This window comes from Megachile rotundata, chromosome 9 (genome assembly GCF_050947335.1).
Source record: "Megachile rotundata isolate GNS110a chromosome 9, iyMegRotu1, whole genome shotgun sequence".
Classification (NCBI taxonomy): domain Eukaryota; kingdom Metazoa; phylum Arthropoda; class Insecta; order Hymenoptera; family Megachilidae; genus Megachile; species Megachile rotundata.
In genome coordinates, this window is record NC_134991.1 from 6888412 (window position 1) to 6913352 (window position 24941).

The window sequence follows — 24941 nt, forward strand, 5'->3', positions numbered from 1 at the left end:
TGTGGCGGCGACTCTCGCGGTCGAAGGAGTCAGGAGGCGCTTTCTCCTCGCCCGTATCTTCAAACTCGACTATAGACTCACATCGTTAATTCTCCGATATTTTCCAACGAGAAGAACGTGTTGAGCTATCAAGCCGCGTTGATCGAGGTTTGAAAGGAATTGAGAAACGCAATTTCGTCGACAGTCGATCAAATCGATTCAGTCAATGAAATCTCACTAAACTCGCGATTTTTTTTATCACTCAAAGTATATTAATTTTTGACTCCAAAGTGCAACTTCGTTTTATTGAAATTAATAATCTACTCGTTCGGTTGATGGAATTCGGTAAAAAATTGTTCTTCGTGTTGTAAGTAAGAGTTTTTGCCGAAAATCAATCGGTGAACCAGAGTGGATTCGTTGCGGCAATTGTGACACACCGTACGCGCAAGCTGGATGAAATAAAGGCCCGGGAAAGCAGGTAGTTATACAAAAGGGTCCAGCTACAACGTTGTCACGTTTCATGAGAAACTCTACGAGTGCAGGCCCTAAACAGCAACAGCGCCGGTAATACGCAAGGGAGCGACGCGATAATAGGGCACCAAATGTGTGCACGATAGCCTGTAACGATACATAAGCCGAGAGACGTTTTCGAACAATGACTATGCTCTAATAGGAAATTTTGTAGTTTTCTACGGTTGCTGTTCACGTAAAGGAAAACCGAGATAAAGGGTTCGAGACGATTTGAGCGCAATGATACCAAGATCGTGAACGCGGAATAATTTATAATAAACAATGAGGTCTCTGAATCGTTGCATCGCTAATCACGTCACGACTTCCGTTTGAAATAGATCGTTCGTACGAATTTCGCGGGACTTTACGGTGTATCGATTGCTTTTATTTGACGATTACGAGAGTCAAAAATGTCGCTCACCTCGACGGAAGACTGGAACGAAACCTTGATTATGCTATTCAACTCGACTACGATGGCACCTAATATTACCGGAGCAAATGGTAGCGGACAAGATACCAAGAGGCACGTGACCTTCGCTACTCAGGTGGTGCTCACCCTTGTGTACCTAACCGGTGTGATCGGCAACGTGTCTGCTTTAGTCATTTTGTTTCATCGAGATAAGGTAAAAACACTTTCCTAGAAACGATTACGTCAAGTAATTACCATCGTCAATCAACTTCAAGTTAATTTGAGACACTGTAATTAGTTCCTGGTCGAATATTTTTAAATATTCAAGTACAAATTCTTGTGAATTATAATACAAAGTTGTAACAGATATTCACTCGTTATATTTTTAACTTATAAATTGTTTCAACTTGTGTTGTAAAATTTTTATTAAATGTGTACCTATTTCATTACGTGGAAATTGTTTAGATAATATTCTTGTTAATGCAGACGTTTTAATCCATAAAAATACCCTAATTACACCGATAAATTTTATAACAATGTTTTAGATATATTTCACTTGCAAAATTACAAGAAATGAAATAATGCTGCTATTAAAGTCTTTGTTATCAAAAAGAATTTCGAAAGACGTAATCAGACATTATCCTCTGAGATCAATATTTGATCACGACAGAAAAAAACGATTCAAAACACAGCTACGTATATTTTAACGAAATAGATAAATTATGCCCAGAAACGATAAAGTTTGAAACTCGAAGAAACGAGTTTTCCCAACGGAATTTTCTTGGGTATATCGAAAATAATTGATGGATTCGCTTGTTTCAGAGGAGGAACCGAAAACACTTGCTGATGCTTCGTTGCCTGGCGATCAACGATCTTGTTGCTTTGTTAGGGATGTTGGTTCAGATGTATATCACAATTTATGTCGGCAGCGTGATATCTACGAGAGGATTTTGCTCCCTTCGCGTGGTGTGGAGACTATTTGGCTTATTCAGTGGTTGCGTCGCCATCGTGATGGCAGCCGAAAGGTGGCTAGCCTTGACCAGGCCCTTCGTTTATCAGAAAGTAAGTCAAGATCCTTGATAAACCTTCCTAGAGGATTGACCTTCGTATTGAGCTTTATAAACCCTTCACAAAACTTTTTTATCCTCAGAAATATTTTGGCTGAAATCTCACGATCACGCAAACTTCACAACATAACTGATTAATAAACACACTAAGCATTTTTATCAAATAATGCTATAACATTATTTTTTATAGTTATAATTCGTTATCTGATTTGGGTGAAACTTTGGGATTAAACCTTGCCATATTTCAAGGTTGAGCTGAAATACCTTAGTAAGGTAATCGAGGTACCTTAGTACTTCATATTCGAGTACCATCAAATTATAATAAATTTTAGCGAAGAAATATTTGATGGTTCACATCTCTACATGCACAGTGACTTTTGAGAACAGCAATTAGATTCAATGTTAGTGTCATAAAAGCTGTCACGGCCCTTTGTTCGAAAGACTGACACTTTGTGGGCCATAGAGATAAACAGGAGTAAAAGAAGATATTAACCCAACGGAATGATCTCCATAGGTTTTATCTGTACGTGATAAGGGTCACGTTACATAGGCTGTACACTGCGTGTAGACCTGACCCATTTTTTTAACTGGAAGTAGCGTGAACATGGGCTGAAAATTACAGAACTATTTGACGTTCTATTGATATTAGAGTACGTTGGTCTTTCGACATCTTGGGAAGTGTTTACGTTCAAACTTTAAAAACTTATTTCCATCGCACGAAAAAATGTTTTAGAGCTTTTGAGATTTAACTTCGTGTTAATTTCACATTAATTATTAAAATATTTTGTTTCATAATATTAGGGGTACCGAAAAGTAATCAAAATTTCTTCGATGATTTCAAAGTTTTTGTATGAAAAATCGAAGGACTTTTTTTAAGAAGGGAACAATTGCCTTTGCGCTAGCTAAAAGCGTTAGAAACTGATGGAAATTATTTTGTTGATTTAAGATTACTTTTCGGTACCCCTAATATATTTTATATATTGTTTTACCTTCTTCAAGAATAGGTATGTTTATGTTTAATATTATTCTGAGCGTATCCTTGAAATGCTGCATAAATTTAATGATACGATCAGCTCCATCGATATAAAAATTATCGAACATTCGAATGACGCGTGCCACGCCAACGGAATCAATGATAGAAAAGTCCTTCGCATTGACATTCTTGCGAATCTTGTGATTGCAGTATCGGATGAACGACATGCGAATATTAATCTCATCATTCAGCCAGAAACAATGATTCGTTTATATCAATTTGCCGCCTTTTAAGACGCGGCGGAAACAATTATTTAAACTGGCATCGAAACATGCATTACCTCAATATAATTCATTCGTCATAACATACCACTTCCGTTTTAACTTTCTTCTGGGTGTGGTTGTAGCTGATGATTTAAACGATGGATTGCATTTTTAAAATCCCTAAACGTGAATTATTTGCACAAGCTATGTACTCAGGTTCTATACTTAAGTTTTAAAGCATGTCTCTGATGTGTTCTTAAGCAGTTGGAGTGCTTTTTGAAATTTTGTGGAAGATCTAGTTTGAAATTTCTAAGTTTTGGTTCTAATATTCTGAAGGTACCAAAATTCCAATATTCCAAAATTCCAATATCCCAAAATTCCAATATTTCAAAATTCCAATAGTTCAAAATTCCAATATCCCGAAATTCCAATATTTCAAAATTCCAATATCCCGAAATTCCAATATTTCAAAATTCCAATATTTAGAAATTCCAATATTCCAATATTCCAATATTCCAATATTCCAATATTCCAATATTCCAATATTCCAATATTCCAATATTCCAATATTCCAATATTCCAATATTCCAAAATTCCAAAATTCCAAAATTCCGAAATTCCAAAATTCAAAAATTCAAAAATTCAAAAATTCAAAAATTCTAAAATTCTAAAATTCCAATATTCCAATATTCTAATACTTCAATATTTCAAAATTCCAAAATTCGAATATTTTAAAATCCCAAAAATCTCAAAATCCCAAGAATTCCTAAAATCCCAAAAATTACAAAAATCCAAAAAATTCCAAAAGTAGCAAAATACTAAAACCTTAAAATTCTACAAAATCCCAAATTCTCACAGTTAAATATTTCAAGCAGCGTTGAAAATGATCAAAATAAAGAGTAAAAGCTTGCAAAATTTCGCCAAAGAAGAAAGTTATATACACCTCTGTTTCAATACTTCATTTCTTGCCTAAAAACGTTTCACATTCTTCAATACGACGAACTTGCACGTGGCGTATTTATCCCATTGTCATGGTGTTGCCTCAAACATCCATTCACCGCAAAATTTGTAAACAAATTCAAAGATCTCTATCATCGGTGGTGCAACTTATCATTTGAACAGTTTTCACAAATTCGCCAATCTCCCAAAAGATGCAGATACAGGATCTACGTAATTCCAAGCATCACGATTACGAAGGGTCATGGGTCATGGAAACACGCGAGTGTACCTCCAAATTCTCGCGATAGTGATAACACGCGATAGCTCGAAAAAACCTCGCGTTATTTCCGAGAAAAAGAAGCTACGTGATCAACAGCATCGTCTAATTATTCTTAGCGATTAAAGAACTGATTCTGGTGCGATCTATTAGGTCATTCGATTAGTTCCCGCCACGTTTCGTTTACATTTTCCGTGATACATTTTCTAAACAGAGATTCGGGGCGAAATAAGATTCGTGTGATCTTTGTTCGAAGATATTTGCATCAATTTTTGTTTCGCTATTTGGTTCAACTTGTGAGACTATTTTGCTTTAACTATTTGACTATATTTCGCTGTTTAACTATTCGTCATAAACATGTTTTGGGCTCCAATATTTAATTCAGCAAACATTTTCACTTATGGGAGCTAATAGTAAAAACGTACATTCATAGGTGTTGAATACAATTGTACCCATTGTCTCGCGGTGAAAAGTGCGTGACCCATATTGTGACCCAAATATGGCCACGTGTGGAACTCTTTTAAATCAATAGTCCATTCGGATAGATTGATTGAATAGAATATTTGCATAACAGTTATGTACGAAATCTAAGAATAGGTTCTGTATAAGTTTGGGGTTGCGGAGTACTAATAACATTCTGAACGACATTGTAAAATTGAAGACCTTAGGTGGTCAATACATATATTTCAGTTCCTATTCAGAATACTGAAACAATATCGAATCCTAAGGTTAACAATATATAATCGATCGAAAATTTTCTTTAGAAACCTTAGGTGGTCAATGTATTTCAGTTCTTATTCAGAATACTGAAACAATATCGAATCCTAAGGTTAACAATATATAATCGATCGAAAATTTTCTTTAGAGACCTTAGGTGGTCAATGTATTTCAGTTCTTATTCAGAATACTGAAACAATATCGAATCCTAAGGTTAATAATATATAATCGATCGAAAATTTTCTTCAGATACTTTTAAAATGAAATGAATTTGAAAATGAAAGCAGCAATAGAATCTATAATCCCAATGCTAAATTTCAAGGATTCAATGAATGTTGAGTTTTGAGAGGCGATTCAAGGTCAGTGAAAATTAATCCCACTCGGATACTTCTCTCCAGTTTCTGCACCGGTTTACAATGAGGTCCAACTTTTACTTATGATACGTGTATTCACTCACGTACAGTGTTTTCGTCAAATTCTTCATTATGTACTTCCACGGATTTATGTAACGAGGTCGGTACCTCGCTATCAAAGTTACGAGCAACATACGTGATTCCATTAAACTTAGAGCTTCTCATCTACGATGCAATTAACGAACTATCGAAATATTGGTATACATTGATAATTACAGAAGTTATGTGCTACGTGTTAAACACTGTTCACAAATATTTAAGCTTATTAATTTGAAAATTTTGAAGTTTCGGAGACTTGTAGGGGTTAGGACTTTATCGCTATTTTCTATAGATAAATTTTTGATAGTAGACAATGTATCTCTACTTAAATATGTAATAGTAGGTGTTCGGACCTTGTTGCACAGTATTGCTATTTTCTATAGAGGAATCTTTGATATTAGTTAATGTATCACTACTTAAATATGTAATATATCACATATTAGCAAAACTCTCACATCAAAAATTGATACATGATACAATGATACAGTAATCCCAATTGATTATTATATTTCCTTACAAGTCAATGTAGATACGAAAATCTTCCCAAAGTTCTAACTTAATAATTGATCGATCTCTAAATTACAAATATAAAAAATTCCAAATTTGCATCAGTAAAAACACATGTTGACATGTGTATTCACATGTGAACAAACGTGAAGCTCTGAGTTTGACGTAATAAAGAGTAATGTGCAATTCATGGTAATTTACAAAGTAGCACGATACAAACAGAATGACAGTATTCAATGACAGAGTTCAATTTAATTCCATCAAGATCGAAGTACCCGCAAAAATAGAGCGCAATCAGTCGATCAAAGCAAATTGGAGAGCACTGGGGCAGTGAAAATCCAAAGCTCGTTAGCAGCTCCCCAGGGACTCTACGTGCACCATAAATTTCTGACGCGACGGATTTACTTATGTTTCGACCAAGGCTGACCGGTTGAAAGCAGAGGAGATTACATAGACGAAGGAACTTAGTGGGCGTACTCGCGTCTAACGATCCGAACAGATCGGCAATCTCGACGACACTTTCACGAGGCGATCGAAAAACGGTAGCCAAAGTAAATTGAACGGTGTAAAATTATCTCCGCGAAATTTTCTCGTAGTAGCTACTTGTGTGCGATTTAACGAGTGATTCACGACACCGAATAACTACGATGCCTCGTTTTTTCGGCCCCCTTCGAAGCAGATACATGAAGTAACGAGTGAGATGCTGCTTGTAGGGTTGCGCAACGTGAAGCTTTCAAAATTCCTCGTCCGCTTCGCGAATCGATTTTTCTCCGAAATTAAGGGTTCCTCGAAAGGTTAAGTGGATTCTATGGATTATACGGATCTTTGGGGATGCGAGAAATTAATTGGTTACGTGTGACGGTTACTACTGCGATAAATTATACGCGCGAATGTTATTGGAAAATTTTGGAAATGGAGTTTATATAGTGCTCTAATTTAGATGTTTATACGGACATTATATGGACATTTAAGCATTTTAAAATAAATACAAAAATTTTACGACGTAGTTGTTACATCTATTATGTCTTTATACTTCAAGGTTAAATTATTTAATTATGTGATCATTTTATGTTCTTTCTGAATTTTTCAATTATTATAATTAATTTCAGATTACTAGAAGTTTAAAATCTATTCACAAACTTGTTATACTATACTCAATTTTTAAATTTTTATTCAAAGTAGAGTTAAAAATTTTATATTTAAACAGCTCACCCTTAAAAATTATGTAAGTACTTTTTATTCTATGTGATCATTTTATGTTCCTTCTAAATTTCTCAATTATTATAATTAACTTTAGAGTACTAGAAGTTTAAAATCTCAGAAAAATGCTATACTCAATGTTTAAACTTTTATTCAAAGAAACGTCAAAAGTTTTATATTTAAACAGCTCACCTTTAAAAATTATGTAGGTACTTTTTATTCTATGGTAACCATTGTTACAAACTTTCCGAGTCTCAAACCTACAAAAGACAATTGAAGTTTTCATTAACAATTCTCGAATACTTCTGGCAAATTAAAATTTATTTCTGAAAGATTTCCCCAGACACTCATCGTTTAACCAAAAACTGATACAGTGCTTCCATTGCTAAATTGTATCTAGGGTATTGACGTCATCGTCGTAAGTTTACATCGCATTATCTCCGATAATCGCAGTCGATCGCGAATATTGTTTCCCAATAAGTTTCATCGTAAACCGTTGTTTTGTGCTTCTAATATTACTCCATCGATAAAACCCTGAAATAATAAATACTCGATTGACGACGAAGTACTCTAATCGATTATTTTATGAGATGAAAAAGTTATTTTGTTGAGCTTTTGAACTGAAGGTACTTGTAACTTTCGCTTCCGGCAAACAACGTTTTCTTTGATAAACGTCTTGCCGTCTCTCATATTCAAGGTTCTTGAATTTCTTTGGAGCATTCAGTAGCTTGCTGACGAGACGTCAGTTTGAAATGACGGTTCAAGTTCACGGATTGCGTGAACTCAATCTGTTTCTAATTCGATCCATTTACCGAACGCATCGCTATTAAATTCAGAATCGCGGAAAACAATGAAACGATCAGCTTTAAACGCAAGATACAATGTTGGAGAAATTAGGGTTTCTTTTTATTACACCCTCTTTAATTTTCTCCACTTTGTCTGCGTACGTGAGCCTTCCACTGTTTCTTATAAAAGGACTTTCTCTCATTTTCCCCTTGAAAGCACTTAGCCGCCTCCGCAACGGACGATAAAGCTCCCGATGCTTTCATTTCCCTTTTTTCTGTTTTGAGGATCGCGATTTCGTGACACTCGAGCCATATAGGGAATCTTCATTTTTATCCACGAATTTCGGTAAATTTAAACATGGCTTTCATTAAAAAATAAACATAACCTTATGTCTTTTAACACAACCTACCGGCATATAATGTGTACTTACACATGATGGAAAAATAACAGAACCTTTTTAATAGAAAGAAAAGAATGAGTTATTTTGACAAAATTAATTTTTTTTATTCAAAATCATTTTGTATTTTATTTCGTCGATGACGAAAGGTTCTGTCGCATTAAACGCTACAAGTTTACAATTCGTTGCTCGAATCCAATAACGATTGTTGTGTTTTGTAGGGAAGGTATACTGTTTTCAGATAAAATATTGTTTTAATAGATGGCACTAGTTTTCCTTAAATTTGAAAAGTTTTATTACTTTTCCGACATAGTGTGTAGTTTGAAAATGAAGATGAAGTCCAAAAATAAATAAGCGACGAAACATTCATTCTTTATTTTGATGAAAATCAATACTGATTTCAAGGAATGCTTTAACCTCTTCCCGTGCTTTAACGAGTCTCACTCGTGACGCACTTACACCTCAAATGTGATAAACCTTACTCAAATTTTGAATACTTTTCAACTTGAAATTTAAGTCCAACTATAAGTTGCATTATCAAGGACACCTGAATATAAAATACTCACAACATTTTAATTTTCTTTGTTCGTTTTAATGTTATAGCCCTGAATAGTTAGTCTTGACTAACGCATCTGATAAATAAATGGCACGGGAAGGGGTTAACAAAATGTGTACCTTATAATAAGAAACTTGTGGAGGGGTCATTTGACCGGGTTGCTAGTTTTAGTGTTAAATTATCTTATACGAAGGTTATGTCCGGTAATCCGCCATAATGGAATCTGATGCCCCAATTCGATTGTAATAAAAACTCCGAGTACACGTCTTAAATATTTCAAGTAGCCACGTGCCTGTTTTATTGATTACAGTACTTGAAAAGCTACTTTGGTCTTCCTTAATTATCTTCACTTGAAAATAACACGACATGAATCACAGGTTTAAATAACGAAGAACCAGAGATTAAACACGATTTGTTTACGGCAATTTCGAATTCACCGAATGACAAATAGTGTTGTTCCGATTTCACTGTGGACGAAATTCATCCCATGACGAAACGCAGCGAATCCTTTTCCGCGTTTTTCTTCATCTCTATAAAAAGATCGAAGGTGTATATAATATTACAGAGTCAAGAAACCTTAAAGTCAATCTGACGCATAGTTCACCTATTTTAGCTTGCAGGGTCGCGGCCAAAAACCTTTCGTAGGAAAGTGCGTGAAGTTTACGAAACATCGAGGACTCTTCTGCTCCGGCTTCTCTGATATGATTGGCCGTGTTAAAGTCATTGGAGGTCCATTAGAACTGAATCAATATTCGTCGACTGTTTTTCGTCACGCGTTGCCACCAAAGTTCGTTGACTTTTCTGTCGTCAGTTTGATACGGTTTCGTGTAACTAAACATCACACGTGGCAAATGTTACACGATATTTGACAAGTTTTCACTGAATAGTGCTGGTTACGTAAATTGTTGTTTAGAGTTGGATTTTGTTGAGACTTTTAACGGTGTACTCAAATTTAGGTGTTAAACTTAAAAATTTCGAGACATTCTAAATTTTTTGATGAGCGAATTTTTTAAGTTGGAAGAAAGTAGATTTCAATATTTTAGGACTTTGAAATTTGGTTGTCAATCTGAACGATTGAAAATTTGGGAGGGTGGGAATTTTCAGATTTAGAAATTTGGAGATTTAGAAGGTTTGGGATTGCTGGGAATTTTTGGAATTTGGAAATCTGAAAGAAACTTGGTAAATTAAAAACTTGAATATTTGACCCTACCGAAATCTTCAGATCCTCAAATTTGGATCTTGAGAAATTTTAAAGGCCAAAAATTTGAACTTTCAGAAACCCTAAAATTCTCCTAACTCGAATCTCCAGAAATTTAAAAATCCTGAAATTCGAACCTTCAGAAATCCTAAGACCCCCTAACTCGAATTTTCAAAAATTTTAAAATCCAGAAATTCAACCCTCCTAAAATCTAAAAACCCCAAATATGAATCTTGAGAAATTTCAACGTCCAGAAATTTGAACCATCAGAAACCCTAAAACCCCCTAACTCAAATCTCCCAAAATTTTAAAGTCCAGAAATTCGACCCTCCTAAAATTTACAATCCCCTAACTTGAATCTTCCGACATTTCAATGACCAGAAATTCGAACCTTCAGAAACCCTAAAATCCTCTAACTCGAATCTCCCAAAATTTCAACGACCAGAAATTCGTACCTTCAGAAATCTTGAAATCCTCAAATTTGCAACCTCTAACTTGAAAATTTAACTACGTAACAATTTAACAATCTTTTAATTTGCAACCCCAGTAATTTCTACCAAAATCGATTACCAAATCCGCAACTCACAATTTTACCAATTAAATCCAAGAAAAAACGTAAAACCCAGTCACGCAAAGAAAACTCTTCTGATATTTGACCTCAAATGCTCCAAGCATGGCAACCAGCTATAAGGAAAAAGATAAACCTGTTCGTTCATTTTTATAGGACGATTCACTTAATCTTATCGCGATGATATCGACGAAGAAATTGATTGATTCTTGTGCCGCCTAATCTGTGACACCCATGTGTTCTCCAGCAGGTGACGTATCCGGTAATTGTTCGTTGCATGCTGGTGCTTTGGTTGGTCGCTCTGGCATTGACGAGCTTTCCGGTTCTGGGTTTCGGTGTTTATTACAAAGGTGAACGGTGTGTTCGATACAGAGAGGCGACTGAACCAGCAGACATAGCTTACGCCTACGTTTGGTTCTTTTTCGGTGAGTATATATGATACTTGTATGTATGATAATGTTATTGCGATCGATACTTTTCTTTGATAATATATTGCCATCATTCCATTATCCAAACTCGTTTGATTGAGCGCTTGATTATCTTAAGAGCATTAGCTTGGATGAAAAAAAGCTAACAAATTGGGTACTAAGAATTGAACGACTGTGGAAAAATTGTTGAGGAAAATGGGGGAACAGGCTTGAATGACTTATTGATTATGTTTAACCCTTTTTATGAAGGTTGAGATCATATTTTTAAAGCGGAAGGGTTGAGTGTTATTGTAAGTATGATCATTAACCCAAATTCCGGTCCTGGATTTCTACAGATCCATATTTTCAAAGTTCTAAGTCTGAAGGCCTGAAATACTATAATTTCGAATTCCTGTGATCTTAAATACCTAAAGTCCCATTTACCCAATGTCCCAAATCCTTGAACTGCTATATTCTTTAAATACTGAATTTTAAAAACTTCAAGTCTATGATATTGCACGTTCCTAAAGTTTCAAATTCTCAAATCTTCAAATTTCAAATATAAAAAGTTCTCAAACTTAAAAGTTTTAAAATCTCCAGAGCCCCAAATTCCCTACATTTTAACATCGCAAAGTCTCAAATCCTCAAATTCCCAAATCTTCAATGTTGCAAATCCCTAAAGTCCCAAATCCTCAAATTCTCAAATCTGCAATATCCCAAATCCTCAAATTTCCAAAACCCCAAATTCCCAAATCTCCAATGTCTCAAATCTTCAAATTCCCAAACTCCAAATTTCCAAATCTCCAATGTCCCAAATCCTCAAATTCCTAAACTCCAAATTTCCAAATCCTCAAATTCCCAAATCTTCAAATTCCCAAAACCCCAAATTCTCAAAACCCCAAATTCTCAAATCTCCAATGTCTCAAATCTTCAAATTCCCAAACTCAAATTTCCAAATCTCCAATGTCCCAAATCCTCAAATTCCTAAACTCCAAATTTCCAAATCCTCAAATTCCCAAATCTTCAAATTCCCAAAACCCCAAATTCTCAAAACCCCAAATTCTCAAATCTCCAATGTCTCAAATTTTCAAATTCCCAAACTCCAAATTTCCAAATCTCCAATGTCCCAAATCCTCAAATTCCTAAACTCCAAATTTCCAAATCTCCAATGTCCCAAATCCTCAAATTCCTAAACTCCAAATTTCCAAATCTTCAATCTCCCAAATCCTCAAATTCCCAAAACCCCAAATTCCCAAATCTCCAATGTCTCAAATTTTCAAATTCCCAAATTCCAAATTTCCAAATCTCCAATGTCCCAAATTCTCAAATTCCTAAACTCCAAATTTCCAAATCCTCAAATTCCCAAATCTTCAAATTCCCAAAACCCCAAATTCTCAAATCTCCAATGTCTCAAATTTTCAAATTCCCAAACTCCAAATTTCCAAATCTCCAATGTCCCAAATCCTCAAATTCCTAAACTCCAAATTTCCAAATCTCCAATGTCCCAAATCCTCAAATTTCCAAAATCCCAAGTTCCCAAACCTCCAATGTCCCAAATCCCTAAAGTCCAAAATCCTCAAATTCCCAAATCTCCAATATCCCAAATCCCTAAGGTCCCAAATTCTAGAATCCCCAAATCTCCAATGTCCCCAATCCCTAAAGTCCCAAATCCCCAAATTCCCAAATTTCCAAATCCCTAAATCCCCAAAATCTCACTCACCCCACCTTTCCACCCCAACATACAATTTCCACAACAAGCGAATTATTTTATATCCCAAAAACAATTAATCGTCTCCTAACATTGCAGGTACCGTGCTCTGTCTGTCGATAGTCTGGTGTAACCTGGCCGTTTCTAGAGCACTTAGCAGACTGAATCGCAAGGCAGGTGCTCTACGGCGCGTAACAAGATCCTCTTCAAGAGCGAAGCCTCTTTTGACGGTAACAGGCCCTCCGACGGAAGTCGTCACCACGGCAGAGGAAAGAGCATTCGCCAGATTAATGGCCGTCCTATCGATATCATTCGTCATTTGTTGGATGCCGCAAATGGTACGTGATCGACGATACAAGCGATTAATTGCGTTAATTTCCTCGCACGCGCTCGTCAATTAAATTTTGGCAAGCTGATTGAAATTCATACGATGTGGCTATTTCCGGTTTCAAACGATATTGAAACTGTTGGCCCGTTATGTACTATGTTAGATGACAGGAAAATAATTTTAATCACCGATAATTATAATTCTTCATAATTATTACTTTTTTACTTTTTATTATTGTAACTTTTTTTGTAGTTAATTGTCTTAACTTTTGTATTTTGGTCTTCTATTTTTTTTACAATGACTTGCAGTTATTTATTGACATTTTTTTATCGAGTTTCTGCACATTTTTAGTTTGATTGTGATATTTGTGTTATATTAAATTTTTTAATAATACTAACAAAATTAGATAAGATCTGCACAGTGATGCACGACTATATTTAATTAAATAATGATTCACGTTCTTTCGAATATCTTTCAAATATTTTATGGTTAAATGATCTTGAAATAATATACGTCCAAAAACAATATAACTTTGTATCTGTCAGTGTTAATAGATATCCCATAGACCCCCTGCCGACGATATATTTTGGCAACACATCGCAAACACGAAAGGTCCGAGGTAAAGAGAGCTTCCGGTTACTCTCTTTTATGGTACCCAATGGTATTTACGTGACGTGTTTACCGAAGATACATTTGAAGATAATATTTGATTCTACCACGTTGAAACATCGATAAAATTTGCGCTCGTGACGAGCACTTCAATTCATTGTAAACAGTTTTCATTCCGAGCCACGCTTCTTCCTTAAGTATAAATCTAACGATTTTACAATCATATATCGCACCATCTTCCGCTATATTTCAGCTATAAACCTACAAGTTTTATTTGTCTTTTTACTTAAATTTCATTTGCAATTTGATTATTTTAATCCTCAGATGGCTTGTTTTGTGGAGATATAATCTGATGGTTTATTTTGTGGACACATCATCTGATGGTCTCTTTTGTGACGCACAAGAGTGCATGATTGTTGAAACTCTGATTTCGTTCAAGCATGGCATAATTGTAGAGAATTCTGAATGTAATCATTTCGTAGAATTATGAATCGCAACTTTTTGAAATAAGAGAGTATTCGAATTTCAAATTTTTTAATTTGACGGTTGGAAATTTTTTAATTTTTCAATTTTTAGAATAGAAAACTTGTAAGTCTGAACATTTGTGAACTTCTATAATTTTAGATTTGAAGATTTACAAATTTACATATTCTTGGAGTTGAAGATTAGTGAATTTCTATGTTTAGATCTGAAAATTTGCAAGTCTGTACATATCTACAAATTTACAAGTACATTTGATACTTCGTAAAATAAATTTTCAATGTGAGAATTCGAAAGTTCGTAAGTTTGAAAGTCCCAAAACTGGAGCGGTTAGTTTAAAGACACGCGCTCTAATCTGGGGTTAAGGTGCATCGAACCAGCCGATAAGATTTCACGTCAAACTTAGAGAATCATTGTCATCGAAGCTTTCGCATTCCTGAATTTTTAATCCAGCATCCTGTCACCGAGAATAGAATCGCATCGAACAATGCACTCGGCACGGTGATTGCATACTCACGAGTAATTTCCATCTCCCTTATCCGTCGAGCATCTTATTCGCGAATTTCTCTCCGGTAAAGCTTCTCACGAATGTCGAACTGCCCTCGAAGTGAAAATATTTGCTATCGTTTCCTGTTCGTGAACGCTTGTACGAACAGATCCGCAAAGTTGCAAACGTGACGCACATCCGGTAACCCGTACCAAGGTTAAAACCATCAAATCAGTTTAGAATTTCTTCACGTACGATCGACTCGCGACATCCGCAAAACGATCGACGCTAACATCGATATTATCCGAGCGATTCGTAGGTGGAGCAGTTTAAAGTTTAAAGAAACGACGAGAAAATGGCCGATCAACGACCACCATGTATTTTTATCGTTGTCCCTTAAGTAAACACGCGGGTTCGTATTGATCTGGCGATACAATTATTTTTAGCAAACACACCCTCAAATATAATTGGCCTGTTTTCTAAACGAGCTGTATTGATTGCCGAGGTGAATGTTTTGTTAAACCGCGTAACCATTTTGTGATCTCATGAAATGTGTTCGTTTCTTCTCGCATGCTACATCTCTGTATTCCTTCGCATCCCTGGAGTAATATAACTGAAGTTTGTACAAAACAACCCCTTTCTAATGTCAGTAATCTGTATGAAGAAAGTTGGATTAGTTTTACAATTTTACGAGGAGGAACTTTTAACTAGTTTCAAATAAATAATTTGAGGGTACTCGAATTTAGTAGCACTTATACGGAGGAAGAAATCATTTTTATTTTTTAGTGGGTCAAGTATAAAATGTCAGTTGAAAAAATCGCAAAATTTCAGGGAAACAAATAATAAATGCATCTGTACTAATCAACGTACTATAAATAAGCGATTATTACACTGAACAAATAAAAAATAACTTGGTTACATTGTACCATAAATACATATTTAATTAAAAAATACTGAACGTTTAAAATTTCACAAGCTTGAATAGGAAATGTTACATTCATGATTTATGTCGACAGATATCCATTCCACTGGCTCAGTTCTCTATTCATTTACCCAAAGAGGCGATTCTCCAGCGAAGATTAATTCGTATGTTCCACGTGGCGGCTGATATTCTTCTCTGTATTCATTTCACTTTGGATCCGTACATCTATGTATTGCTGAGAATGTCACGACCGAGATTCCGCATCTTGAAACCGTTTTGCAAGATCTGTTGGCCCGCCAGAAGTCGATCGAATTCGTTCAACGGTGAGTTTGAAAATTATTTTGTTTGTTAAATGTTGAACCACGCAACTGGGATCAATATTAAAAACTTCGGAATTGAGTTCTTTGAAAAGTTTTGAGATATCAAATATACTTAGGGGATTAATTTATCTACTTTAGTATTCTTCAATTTTTATATTTTCTGTCTTCCTGCGTTTTGTTTAATTGTCTTCGGTTTTGGTTTTAGTTTGCAGTTAAATTGATTGCAGTTGCGTAACGTATATACTATATTTAATTACTGATCGATAATTAATTCTCAATTGCACTTTCGATTAACAAATGGGACGAGATTGGTATGTTTTTAACCCACTCGCTGCGCAACGATTCGTCGAAAATCAAAATGGCGAATCACTGTGGAATCATGTTTGGACAGAAACGTTCTTTGACAGTATTAAAAATTAAATAACAGTTATGCAATGAATATATAAAATGAAAATACTTCTATAACTCCTCTTTTGTATATTCACTTGCATACAAATATTTCAACGCTTCAACTAAACTTTAATTTTATTCTTCTATAACAAAGGTGTAGAAATTTCTATAACAAGGTACAAAGGTGTATAAAATCATTTGTAAATAACATTGATATTAGTTGCTTCTTAATCATTAACAAACGTTGATAACTCATTTTAGTGTAATCTACAATGGCTCACACTGAAAATTGTCCGCTATTTTAGTTTTACAAAATTTGCACCTCATTCTACATAAAATAAATTAAATCGCACTATCAGTAGTCCTGTATATATATTCAATTAATAGTTTCATATATTTCACCCCCTCTGTGATGAATGTTTCTAAACGCACCCCTAATATCTACATATTCATGCATATTACAAAATTTTTGGTGTGAGCTACCGAATTAGATAGACAAATAGTGCAGCCTAATTCAGTGATGGGCAGCTCAAGTGCTCATTGAAGAGCCCATAGGGCACCGATGTGCACATAATCTCAAATTTTCAAATTTGGTCATTCAAAAATATGGCAAAATTTAAACATTTAGCAAGTAGAGAAATTTCAAATTTTCGAACTGTCAGATTCGGAAAATTACAAATTTCAAAACTAAGAAATTTGGAAAGTTAAGTTGGAAATTTCTAAATTACGAAATATAGAAATTTTGATTTCCCAAATCTTCGAAATATAGAAACTCGGGTAAAAAGTGTGGAGATAACATTTCCAAGTTTGCAAATTTACAAATTTCATGACGGCTATTCAGAAATTTAGAGATGAAAGCACTAGTCAGACTGAGAAACAATAATCCATCAGGAGTGTCCACCACTTGCACGTCCACTTGCCCATCACTGATCTAACCCGTCGCAGCTTACACAGCTTTCAACAACCGCTTATCAGTGTATATATGACAATATCGATGTGATGTACGATTCAAGTGGACTCTGTTTAAATACCTGACAGGTACTACAGACCATCAGGGCAGCAGTGGTGATCCGTCGACTCCGATCACCGAGGCACCCTCCACACCTGTTAGCGAGGAACGCGATCCTCAGTTAGTGGCGGTTTCCGTTTGAGACAGGCTTCAGCGAACGATCTTCCTGAAACGGCTCAACAGCCACGATGGCCAACCTTGAGCTGTTCGAACAAAACGGAAGATCTTCGCTCGCTTCGCTGCGAAAAATTTGATCGAACGACACGTGTATCAACCGTGTGAAATTTCGAACCGAACGATTACCGTTTCAAGAAGTTGTAAGAATTGGACAGTTCTTCATTTTCGAGGAATATCAAAGATCGTGCAAACCCGACGTTGAGATCGATACCTCGCTGATTTTCGTGTACAACTTTGTATCGGATGTTCAAACTTCTTTAATTTACTGTAATCTTAACAGTCCCGACTAATTATTCTAACACGATCTTTCAGAGACTAATCAGACACGAAAATATTAGAGAATTCGAGGTTATTGTAGAGGGGAGCAATCAGCATTCCAAATAATCGCATTCGATGTGCGTTTCGTTAATTTCCAAAGAATATTAATTAGTTAACGAAATACTCTGCTCGTTTGCAGTCTGCAAGTGAGGGTGAGTCCTTCGCATTTGTAAATTGGGAAAGAATGTATTCTTGTAAAATGGCCTAATATATCGATGCACCGTACAGTGTCGACATTTTATCACCGTTGCGCAAATGTGTGTCTAGTCAATAAATTAATGCGAACGTGCAACAATTACAAACGAGCAATGCACAATTACCAAAGTATTCGATGCTTAAAGTGTTTCGGATAGAATTTAAGAAACGCGTGCATCTATTTTTTCTCGAGTATCGGTGGTGAAATTTGTATGTATATAGTTGATATACAGTTACATACTTAACGATTACTCTAAGTTTACTTTACCGGTGTAATTCATAGTCATAAACCGTATATTGTATCGATGTAATGGTACTAATAAATTGTAATCACTTTTGTTAAGCTTATATGGTGACGTTACTACCCTTTCTTAGAATTTTATTTCCACGCGATATCTGCGTGTTATATTTTATGGGTTAGATTACTGGGGTAGATGGGTTAGATGGGTTAGATTACTCACGCGTTTAATCACCTATACGAAATATTTCCACGCGTTGGATCAAATGTTAGTTCAAATACGTGTTGTATTTTTGCGCGTCAAATCACACGTTGTATTTCCCACGCGTAATATTAACGAGCGCTGTATTTCTAAGCGTTGGGTCATTTACGTGCTGTATTTCAACGCGTTAAATCACCTACACGATAAATTACTAACATGTGTATTTCTACACATTAGATCACCTACGCATTGTATTCCCAAACATTTTTTTTACCTGTTGAACACATGTGATATGTGTTATATCTCCAGATCACCTATGAATTTATTCACGTGTTGATTCACTTTAATTTTTATGTATTGTCATACAATGTATCGTTTTGTATCGTCATGAAATTCTGCGTAACAAATCGTTGCGACGTTAAAAGCAGAAGAATATCGTCTAACGAAAATGGCGGGACGAAATAAGAAGACCAAGGAAGGAAGGAGTACATATAATACAAATATATTTTTACGCAATTACGTATCTCTTTGCCTCTAGACACTTATAACATTAATAATAACTTACGGACGCGATCGTTGCTGAATACACGACACCTTTTATTGCACACTAGAAATATACCACAGACGCATTCGTACACGGTATCAGTCGCGATACACCTTGCGTACTTTCGCATACCTTAATTAGCTATAATAAATAATATTTCTGTTTTTTCTCTCCCATCGTTCGTCCACGAAAATCGCTTTCTCTATCACACTAACTGTAAGGAAAATGAAACGGCTAGATTTTTTACTCGATCATGCTGATCGTCCATTCAGGTTGCAAACGATCACGCCATTTCATACAATTCCATTTTTGTCCACACACGCACGCAACGATGCAATTACACGTTGCATTACAGACAAACAATTATTCGTGAAAGACGTACGTCAAAGGCAGAATTCGTCACACGCATTTAATTAATCTCTCCCTCTCTTTCTCTCTCTTTCATACGTGATCAAACGCGTTAAAGATACACACGTCTCGCTACGATAATAGAAATTCACACCGATAAACAAAATATAAGCCCCGTGGACCACGATTTCATTAGCGATTTTATCTTGATCTCGAGCTTTAGGCTTGTGAACAGCAATTTATCACACGTATATGTCGATATCGTGTACATATAGTGTTTCCCTAGATCTGTGTTTCTCAAACTGTGTTCCTTCAACTGAAATTGAAACTTTCAGCGAAACAAAAATTAACTGAACTATGTATAAAAAATAATTCCTTTCCTCGATTTTTTTCATAGAAATAAACTACAAAAGAATAATGAAGCCAGTTCTAACACTCTTACCCTTCAAGTTAAATCTTCAGAAAATTTGAATTTGTAATTAAAATTCACCCTTGAATTGGCGAATGTTATTCAGCTTCATATCACAAAAATTGAAAAAGTTTTGTGATGAAATAAAATTGGAAAAAGCTGTGGATAATCGTTTTTCTGAATGGAGCCAGTCGACAGGAGAAAATACGTTTTTAATAGAATAATTATTGAATTAACCCTCTTTTGAATTATGGATATGTTTTCGAACTAAGTATACTTTATTGAGGTAATTAATCATAAATTCGTTTGCAATTCAGTAAAATGGCACTTAAAAGAAATAATGGCTCGAGGAAACCATTTATTCAAAAAAGGATTAATGTTATGGTTAATAACCCTAAAGGATTAGGGTTATAATTGGATGTGTCTTGTATTTAAATTATTATTTAAATACAAGTCTTGAAGCTCGTCACCGGCTCTTTCAGTAAAACGATATCATTACTGATATTTGTTTGACTAATCTTCCTTTGTGCACGTTTCTACGTCTACACAACTGCTAACATTTCTGAAGGTACAATTAGTATGTTTCAAACGTCTATTCCTTCCATCGTACAATAAAAAAAGAAACTTATTGTTTCAACAAATTAAAGATCTAGGAAGAGGAGTCCGAAGCTGTAAAGTGTCCTCGGTCCTAGTTCAAAGAAATCGTAATAAAACTTCGACGATTATATCGCCGGCCAATTATTGAAATTTTTTGTGCGGAGAAAATCATTTTCTGTGTATAGGACTATTGGAAGAATCGATATCGATTAATTATTGTCAAATACGCTGTATGTTGATTTCGCAATGGTCGATACAACCGTGACGCGTTAGAAGTTGTAAAAAGGTCAAATATACAATGGACTCTCGTTATATTGCCAACTTTACAACTTTTATTGGCGTTTTACTGTTACATTACCACGAACAGAATTTAGGAGGATGAAACTTCAATTTAAAAAATTTTTAGATTCTCAAATTGTTATATTTTCGTATTTTCTAATTTAGAAATTATAAATATTGTAATTTGGAAAATTTGAAAGTTAGAAATTTGGTGATTAGAAACTTTGGAAATTTAGAAATTTGGAAACCTAGAAATCCAAAACTCCAGAAATCTAAAAATCTAGAAATCTAGAAATCTAGAAATCTAGAAATCTAGAAATCTAGAAATCTAGAAATCTAAAAATCTAAAAATCCAGAAATCTAGAAATCCAGAAATCCAGAAATCTAAAAATCTAAAAATCTAGAAATCTAGAAATCTAGAAATCTAGAAATTCAGAAATCTAAAAATCTAGAAATCTAGAAATTCAGAAGTTGAGAAATGCAAAAATATAAAAATTGATTGCATCAATACTGCCTCCCCCATCCATACTTCCATTAATGGCAATATAACAAGAGTCTATTTGAAACAGCTTAAGATCTACACTGAAGTACCCTGAAACGGGGAAGCTATAATGAATTGGCCTCTCGAATTTTGTACCATGAATACAGATGCAGACAACACATCAAATTCCTAGGTAAACATTGCAACTAAACTTAACCCTTCTATCCTTAACAACCATAGTTGCTTACTATAAAGTGATTCGAACAAACAACTATAGATTGCTTCTCAAACATTTATTGAAGGCATTAAAAGAATTTCTTCAATAAAATTCTCTGGCATTCTCTTGCAACAATTTTCAACAAAATCAAAAAAAGAAGAGAAAAATGTTATCAAATACATCGTCGTTTTGGTCTTCTACACAACAGGAGTATATTCGGCGCAATTGTCGCCCCTTTCTCTCGTTCACATTGGAGCAAATTACGAGTCCGTGGATCAGCAACTATAACAATATACAATCAGAGAAATTTCAATTCCAAAAAGGTGTTGTGATATTCGTATCCGATACGTATGCTAGCGACGCGTGCAGCGTTCAATAAACTCGATGGAATTCCATTTACGATTAAACACGAACACATTCAGTTTTGTGTTTATTAATTAAACGACTAACGAACGTAGTCGGCTTTCGCGAGCGCGCTACGTCGATCGGTGGACAATGATAAATTCGTTTTGGCACATTAACTCGATTAGTTCCCTTTTCTTTAGCGCGTAAATTATTTTAGGCCAGTGTCACCTCATGTATACATGTGTGTGTATGTGTGTGTCTGTGTAAGCTCGATACAACGCTCTTCCAGGTATCCTGTTTCGTTACATTTCATTGTTTCGTACATCGTCCTGGCGAGCACGCAAATCGAATTCTCGGAACGTATACATATCTTCCTGCTCGTTATTTCATTCAAGACAAAGCACAAACTCGCATGGAAGCGATTACCTGAAATCAACCAGCGGTAGCAACCATTCTGTTTATCAAAGTTGCAACGAAGGAATTGTTTGATTTCAGTGAACCGTTTCACACACTCCAACAAATGTCGAACAAATCACTTGAAGGTATTCTCTTGAGCTTTGATCACCGTTAATGACGAATGTTAGACTCCATAATCTGGAAACCGTGTTCTCCTCGATGCTAACGGACCTCCCTTATCCTGGTCTTGATCCACTCGGCTAAAACGAGCCAGAGAACCTTTCCACGTTCCCTGAAAAATCGTCGGGCGAATACGTCCTGAACAGCCACGATCGGACGATGACGGACCCGACCACGTGTGAATTGCACACGCGACAACGATTCCCACGGCGTGTCATGCCGACGTGCGTGAACTGCGGCCCTTACCTGAAAGCATCAATTCCTAACATTACTTCCTAACATTATTACAAAGTTAAGTTTATAGGAGATACGTTCCTTCGCATATATTCGTTTTACAATGAGAAAAAGAATACGTACCGAGGGCCGTACTAGATCACATCACACCTTCCATAGCAGCAGATGGTTGGTCGAATCCTCGCGACCAGCCTGCAGCTCCGCGGATGCTTGTGGACCTCTGAAGTCCTCGTAACCGTCTCCTCCCGAAATTACCAGCAGCTTTCCGCGATTGATGTTATTCTGCTGAGTTTTACTAGATTTCAGAGAGTATCTGTTCACCTTTGGACGTGGATCTGGTTTCGATGGCGCGATCGTTTCCACGCATGTAAGGAAACGAACGTGTCCGGTATGTCCATGGGGAATACCTAGTACATATTGCAAGATAATTACTTTGTAACTTAGTAATTAACATGCAACTTAGCAAATTAGTAATTAGACTTCCAACTTCATTCTTACAACAAGGAGTCTTTGAGTCAGTAAATGCTGTCTAAAAACGCAAACGATACTACAGAGAACTCGCATCTGTTATGAATTGCTATGAACATAACCTTCTGACCCAATCTCACGATCTCTTCAATTAAAATTCAATGTGCCTCGGTGTCTTCGCTCACCGAGCGGAAGAAATGCGAGAAGATAGACAGACTCGTACAAAAATACGAGTTTCGTCGCGAAACGACTATCGCAATTAAATTTTAAAGGCACCGAGAACATGACAGAATCGACGTCAAAGGTTTCCTAAGATTTATAATCGCTCGAGCGCCTTATAAATATCGCGCGTAGGCACGTTATCACGTGTAGGAAACGAATGGGTCCAAAAATTTCGCAAATGATTGATCGACGCCTGTATCTCGATGGCGTCGAAGCGGTACACTTCGCGGTAAGCACGATGTTCGCCCGCTAGCCAGCTTCTAATTATATCGGAAGCAATAACGATGATTATAGCCGATCGAAGGTGACGTCAATACCTACCAGTTACGATCGGCGGCTGAGACATCCTCTGAGTGGATGGCTTTATATGGGGAATTGGCACGGTTAATAGTACGCCGGCGCTTGTGCCGATCCAAAGCAACTCGTTGCAAGCCAAAAGTGCGGTGACCCTGAGACAGGCGGCCTTATGCTGTCGTATTATGTCATCGCAACCTGCAACAAGTTTAAAGCTTCCGTTAAAATAAATACCAGCAGAGAAAGTCTGTAGACAGAAGGCTGCAGACGTATTAGATATCTTTCACTGAGGTGTAGTGTTCAAAGGGACCCTGCAATTGGAGAAGTGACTGAAGCTTCATTTGTCATGCCTGTTAGGGACCTTGCAAAAAAAGTCACACATGGTCTCAGCATGTGTGGTAGGGTTTGGAGATATAAGATATAGGGTGTGGACATATTTGGTCAGCAATAAGTGTACAGGGAATCAGGTGTCAGTCTTAATCCTGCGTCAACTGACAAATAGAATGAGTTTTGTTAAATGTAAGATCTACCTGATCTACACAGCTTATTCATATACATATAGGTTAACTTTTTACAATAAAACAGATCAGTCATTTGCAAACAAATAAGTTAACAAAGATGTAACCAATGTCATAACCAATCTTCTAATACTTTCATTATAATAGTTCTAATTAAAAATTATTTTCAGAGTCAGGTGAGATACCTCAACACAACCAATTTCCAGATGTGGAGAACCTCAAGTTTTAAGATCCAATAAATTAATGGAACTAACAAGTTTGCGAACACCAATGATTAGATACTGGAAGGTCTTACAGGTAAGCATATAATCATCTTATATATTATATCTTGTATATAGAGACTTACTGGTAAGCATTTTGGTAACAGCTGGTGCAATATTGATGTCCGTCAAACATTCGTAGCTACCAGAATGGAAGAGTCGCAGTACGGCACTGTTGTGCAAAGAAATCCAGACTCCAAGACCACCTGAACTTGCCATACAGGAAACTGATAAGGACGTGTCGTTGCTGACAGCGAACGTGTGCTCGATATCCAACGTATGGGTGTTCAGGATTTTCACGGAGTTGTGACAACCGCACCAAAGTTTCCCTGACACCGGAAGCATCTTCGTGACCGGAGATGCCGCTGTACCGATTGACACGGTCGTCGGGTCGGGTGTGTTCCAACCACCCACTGCAAGTTTATTATTATTATCGATTAAGAATCGTTAAAATGATACCAAATATTGATCTAGTGATATTAACTTTACAACCCTTAAGAATCTTTGCGTGTATTTGTTGAAATAAAATATTGAGTTGTTAATTTTTAATGATCTGCTGAA

General features: G+C 35.9%; 2 protein-coding genes across 11 annotated transcripts in view; one reads left to right on the forward strand and one right to left on the reverse strand.

Moving 5' to 3' along the window:
* On the forward strand, positions 1 to 24932 carry LOC100877558 (prostaglandin E2 receptor EP3 subtype). Of its 3 annotated transcripts, XR_001096941.2 has the most exons (7): positions 1 to 1112; positions 1721 to 1960; positions 11046 to 11223; positions 13013 to 13251; positions 15834 to 16062; positions 24291 to 24417; positions 24523 to 24932. XR_001096941.2 is itself a non-coding variant. In XM_076535713.1 (6 exons), the coding sequence occupies exons 1-6, from the start codon at positions 900 to 902 to the stop codon at positions 17598 to 17600; spliced, it is 1209 nt and encodes a 402-aa protein (XP_076391828.1). In that variant the 5' UTR covers positions 2 to 899; the 3' UTR covers positions 17601 to 18496. The 3 variants fall into 3 exon arrangements, 2 of the variants coding, with proteins under 2 accessions (XP_076391828.1, XP_003706357.1); XM_076535713.1 differs by lacking the exons at positions 24291 to 24417; positions 24523 to 24932 and adding an exon at positions 17488 to 18496 and having other exon boundaries at positions 2 to 1112; positions 11049 to 11223; XM_003706309.3 differs by lacking the exons at positions 24291 to 24417; positions 24523 to 24932 and adding an exon at positions 17488 to 18496 and having other exon boundaries at positions 3 to 1112.
* LOC100877669 (rho guanine nucleotide exchange factor 17) overlaps positions 19075 to 24941 on the reverse strand; it is a 76891-nt gene continuing 71024 nt past the window's right edge. For all 8 annotated transcript variants that reach the window (XM_076535704.1, XM_076535710.1, XM_076535707.1 and 5 more), the window contains 4 exons: positions 24467 to 24793; positions 23630 to 23800; positions 22742 to 23025; positions 19075 to 22630 (listed from right to left, as the gene is read on the reverse strand). In XM_076535704.1, the coding sequence (XP_076391819.1) occupies positions 22763 to 23025; positions 23630 to 23800; positions 24467 to 24793 (761 nt within the window). In that variant the 3' untranslated portion in view covers positions 19075 to 22630; positions 22742 to 22762. The remainder of the gene's footprint in view (positions 22631 to 22741; positions 23026 to 23629; positions 23801 to 24466; positions 24794 to 24941) is intronic.

Bases quoted from the DNA above. Each gene is read 5' to 3' on its own strand.
- LOC100877558 (XM_003706309.3), top strand. From the start codon at position 900: ATGTCGCTCACCTCGACGGAAGACTGGAACGAAACCTTGATTATGCTA. The intron at 1,113-1,720 runs GTAAAAACACTT...CGCTTGTTTCAG, and splicing joins TTTTGTTTCATCGAGATAAG to AGGAGGAACCGAAAACACTT. The intron at 1,961-11,045 runs GTAAGTCAAGAT...TGTGTTCTCCAG, and splicing joins GGCCCTTCGTTTATCAGAAA to CAGGTGACGTATCCGGTAAT.